Below are 2,993 nucleotides of genomic sequence, written 5' to 3'. Positions count from 1 at the left end.
ATGCAGTCAGTCCTCTGAAGTGTCCCTCTTCCCCATTAAGTTAATGGCATCTATTCAGCTGCCCCTGTGCTGGCCTGACCCACCCTGTCCTTACCACCTCTCCAGTCACGTGTGACCCATCAAGTCTGAGTCTGCTTCTAAGATGCGTCCCAAATCCCTGCATTTCTATCCCTCTTCACTGCTGCCCAAGCACGGGCCACCATCATCTTACCTCTGGACCTCATACCCGCTCTCCAGGCTTCCAGTCCTGCCTCCTACAACCTCCATGCAACAGCCCGGGGGTTTTAAACACTCGCCACTAGTGTCCCCGAGACAGTTTGCTCTTTGCTATGCCATGGCCTGGAATCCAGATTTCAGCCTCAGCGGCCTCCCCAGTGCGGCCTCCCCTGGCCGTCCACCTAACCCTGACTGCCGCGCCCTGGTTGCTCCCTAGAACTTGGTTCCCTGCTTTATTTCCTCCGTGTCACTTTGTGGTGGTCTGCCCACAAGTAGCCATTTCTGCTTCCTCTTCTGTCCTGGAAGGCACACACTGGTTTTCCCCAGTCCTGGAGACAAATACTGAGTGTCCAGGGTGACCGTGGCCGCTTCCCGTCCCACTGATTCCCAGGATCAGTTGAGAACTGAGCACACGCTGCAGCTCTGGCTGGTGACATGGGACTGCCGTTCTGCTGGGGGCTGCGACAACTTTCTGTATTCTTAAAAAGGGACACAGGGAGGGAGGGACGTGCTCTCTTCCCTGTGTGGCAGGAGGTGATTCCTCCTGCTGTTGCGGCCAGCACGCCGAGGCTGGCTGCTCCTGGCGGTGCCCGATTCCACAGGTGAGCTGCCGGAACCACTGTGCAGCCCAGCTGCTTAAGCCCATGCTGCCTCTCCTGTTACTTCTGGCCAAAAGCACACCCGGGATCAGAATATAGAATCACCTGCCTGCATACGCGTTACTGCTTCCTTTCCACTCCCAAAATGTAAGCTGCGTGAGGAGAGGGGGGTTGTCTGTTTCGTCACTGCGCCCTCATAGCGCGGACTGGGCACTGTCCAGCACGTACTACCGCGCGTATTTGCTGAATGAATGTACAAGGCCCCCGGCTCCTCCGGGGTGGGGGCTCCGCTTGCTTCTCTGTGGCTCTGGCAAGTGGCAGGGCCCGAGAAGCCCCTGTTGGATCGAATGGCCAGGGAAGCCAGTAAAGACAGCTGCTCAAGAACCCAATTTAATACGATTTACAAGCGACACGTACAAAAAACACCTAACGAGGTACAAGTCATTGCGAGACGAAGGACCGAATCCGAATGCAGAGAGACCCCCGGCGGGCCCACACGTTGGCCATCTGAAGGCATTTTCCCACTGATGCTCTACGTCTTGGCCTTACCTAACAATGGAACCAAACCCCAAAACTGAGGCCAAGATTTGAGAGCTACCCAGATCTGACTCGCCCCCGCCCCCAGCCTCCCTGTTCTAGGGGTGGAATGGGAAGAGGCACCAGCCGACAGGGACCTCGCAGCTGCCTGATGACCTGCTCCTCCTGCCTGTGATGGTCACAGGCCTGCTGTGTCTGCAAGCTGGGCTGGCCCGTGGGGAACAGTGAGGGTTGGAGGGAGGCAGAGGGGCGCCCCAAACATCTTGGAGAGGCCAAAGGGAGACGCAACATGGCTGGAGGTCCCCATCCTGACTTGCTGCCTCGCCCCATCTAGCCCCTGCTCAGGAATCACCACTGCAGGGGGCCGATGTCAGCCCCGATCTCCTCCTCCTCCTCCTCCTCCTTCAGCTGGAAGGGCTTCACGGGCCACCTCACCCGGACCACGGGTCCCACGTGGTCCTGAAGCCGGTGCCGCTTCATGTGGGCATTTCGACTCTTGATCTTGTCGAACACCCTGGGGAGTCACCGGAGGACACAGGGATCAGAGCGGGGTGGGGGGGCGGACACACGAGCGCGCCCGGGCAGGGGCCGGTACCTTTCACACTCTCTGCAGGGAAAGACGCCCCGGCCCTCTGCGCTCCCAGGCGGCTCGGGGGTCCGCCTGGGGCCGGTGCTGGGGCTGGCGGTGCGGACGGACTCCCTCCTGAAGCCCTTGGTCCTTATCTTCAACTCGGGTGTCGGATGATGGCCGGGTCTCTCCCGAGGGCTGCAAGTGACCTGGAGAAACCACGTCAGGGTGCTGACCCCTCACCCTTGCCAGGGAGCCACAGGAATCCTGGGGACACTGTCCTCTGCAGGGAACCCTCCCCACCCAAACCCCGACTTGGATGGGTGGTGAGCACCCAGACACCCCCCCCGCCCCGCCCCCCTCCACCTTGCCGTCTGTCCTGTCCGCGTCCTCCGCCTCTCTCTTGAGCCTCTTTTCCAGCCCCGGGGCTCGGCCGCAGTCGAACTTGATCATTTTCTTCCAGATGTAATAATACTCCACACACTGCGCTACAGTCTTCGTCTGGATCTAGTGACAGAAAACAGTAGCTGGCTACGGCAGCCCTGAGTCCCTGCCCACGGGGCCGGCCTCTGCCTTTTACAAGCCCTCCCCCTTGGCGTGAGCTGCCCCTTCGCCGCGAGGGGCGGAGGATCGCACAATCCTCCCGGGTGACGAAGGGGCTCAGCGCAGCCACAGCGGCCAAACCTTCTGAGCTCCGCGCAGCAGCGCCACCCCAGGACCCCTTCCCCGTGGAAGGCGCGCACGGAGGCGCACTGCAGGATGCTCACTGCGACCTCCTGCCCGAGGGCCGCAGATGTACCGACCGGGGCTAATTAGAGCAGAAGGCCCTCACGCGCTGGAGGCAGCCGGCAGGGCCCTCACGCAGCTCCTGCGGCAGCCGGCAGGGCCCGACAGCACCGAGGCAGCGGCCCGTGGGAGGAGGGGTGGGTTTGGAGGGGTGGGTCTGCGGCACGGTCTGATGCTTGCGCATTCCGACGCTGCCATTTGCTCCTCCCTCCACTAAGAAGTGATCCTGTTAACAATAACTTCTGTAAAAACCAAACAGAATGGAACGGCTTAATTACTCTAGAAAG

At 60.8% G+C, this 2,993-nt stretch overlaps 1 protein-coding gene across 1 annotated transcript in view; it reads right to left on the bottom strand.

The window, feature by feature from the left end:
* Positions 1-1,700: 1,700 nt before the first annotated feature.
* The window catches only part of ZNF541 (zinc finger protein 541), a 32,855-nt gene continuing 31,562 nt past the window's right edge, over positions 1,701-2,993 (bottom strand). The window contains exons 11-13 of the mRNA XM_011378189.1: positions 2,287-2,427; positions 1,948-2,129; positions 1,701-1,866 (exon numbers count right to left, since the gene is read on the bottom strand). Coding sequence (XP_011376491.1) covers positions 1,701-1,866; positions 1,948-2,129; positions 2,287-2,427 — 489 coding nt within the window. The remainder of the gene's footprint in view (positions 1,867-1,947; positions 2,130-2,286; positions 2,428-2,993) is intronic.

Source organism: Pteropus vampyrus, unplaced genomic scaffold (genome assembly GCF_000151845.1).
Source record: "Pteropus vampyrus isolate Shadow unplaced genomic scaffold, Pvam_2.0 Scaffold333, whole genome shotgun sequence".
Lineage (NCBI taxonomy): Eukaryota > Metazoa > Chordata > Mammalia > Chiroptera > Pteropodidae > Pteropus > Pteropus vampyrus.
The sequence above is the reverse complement of the archived record's forward strand: the minus strand, read 5'-3'. Positions and strand labels throughout refer to the sequence as shown.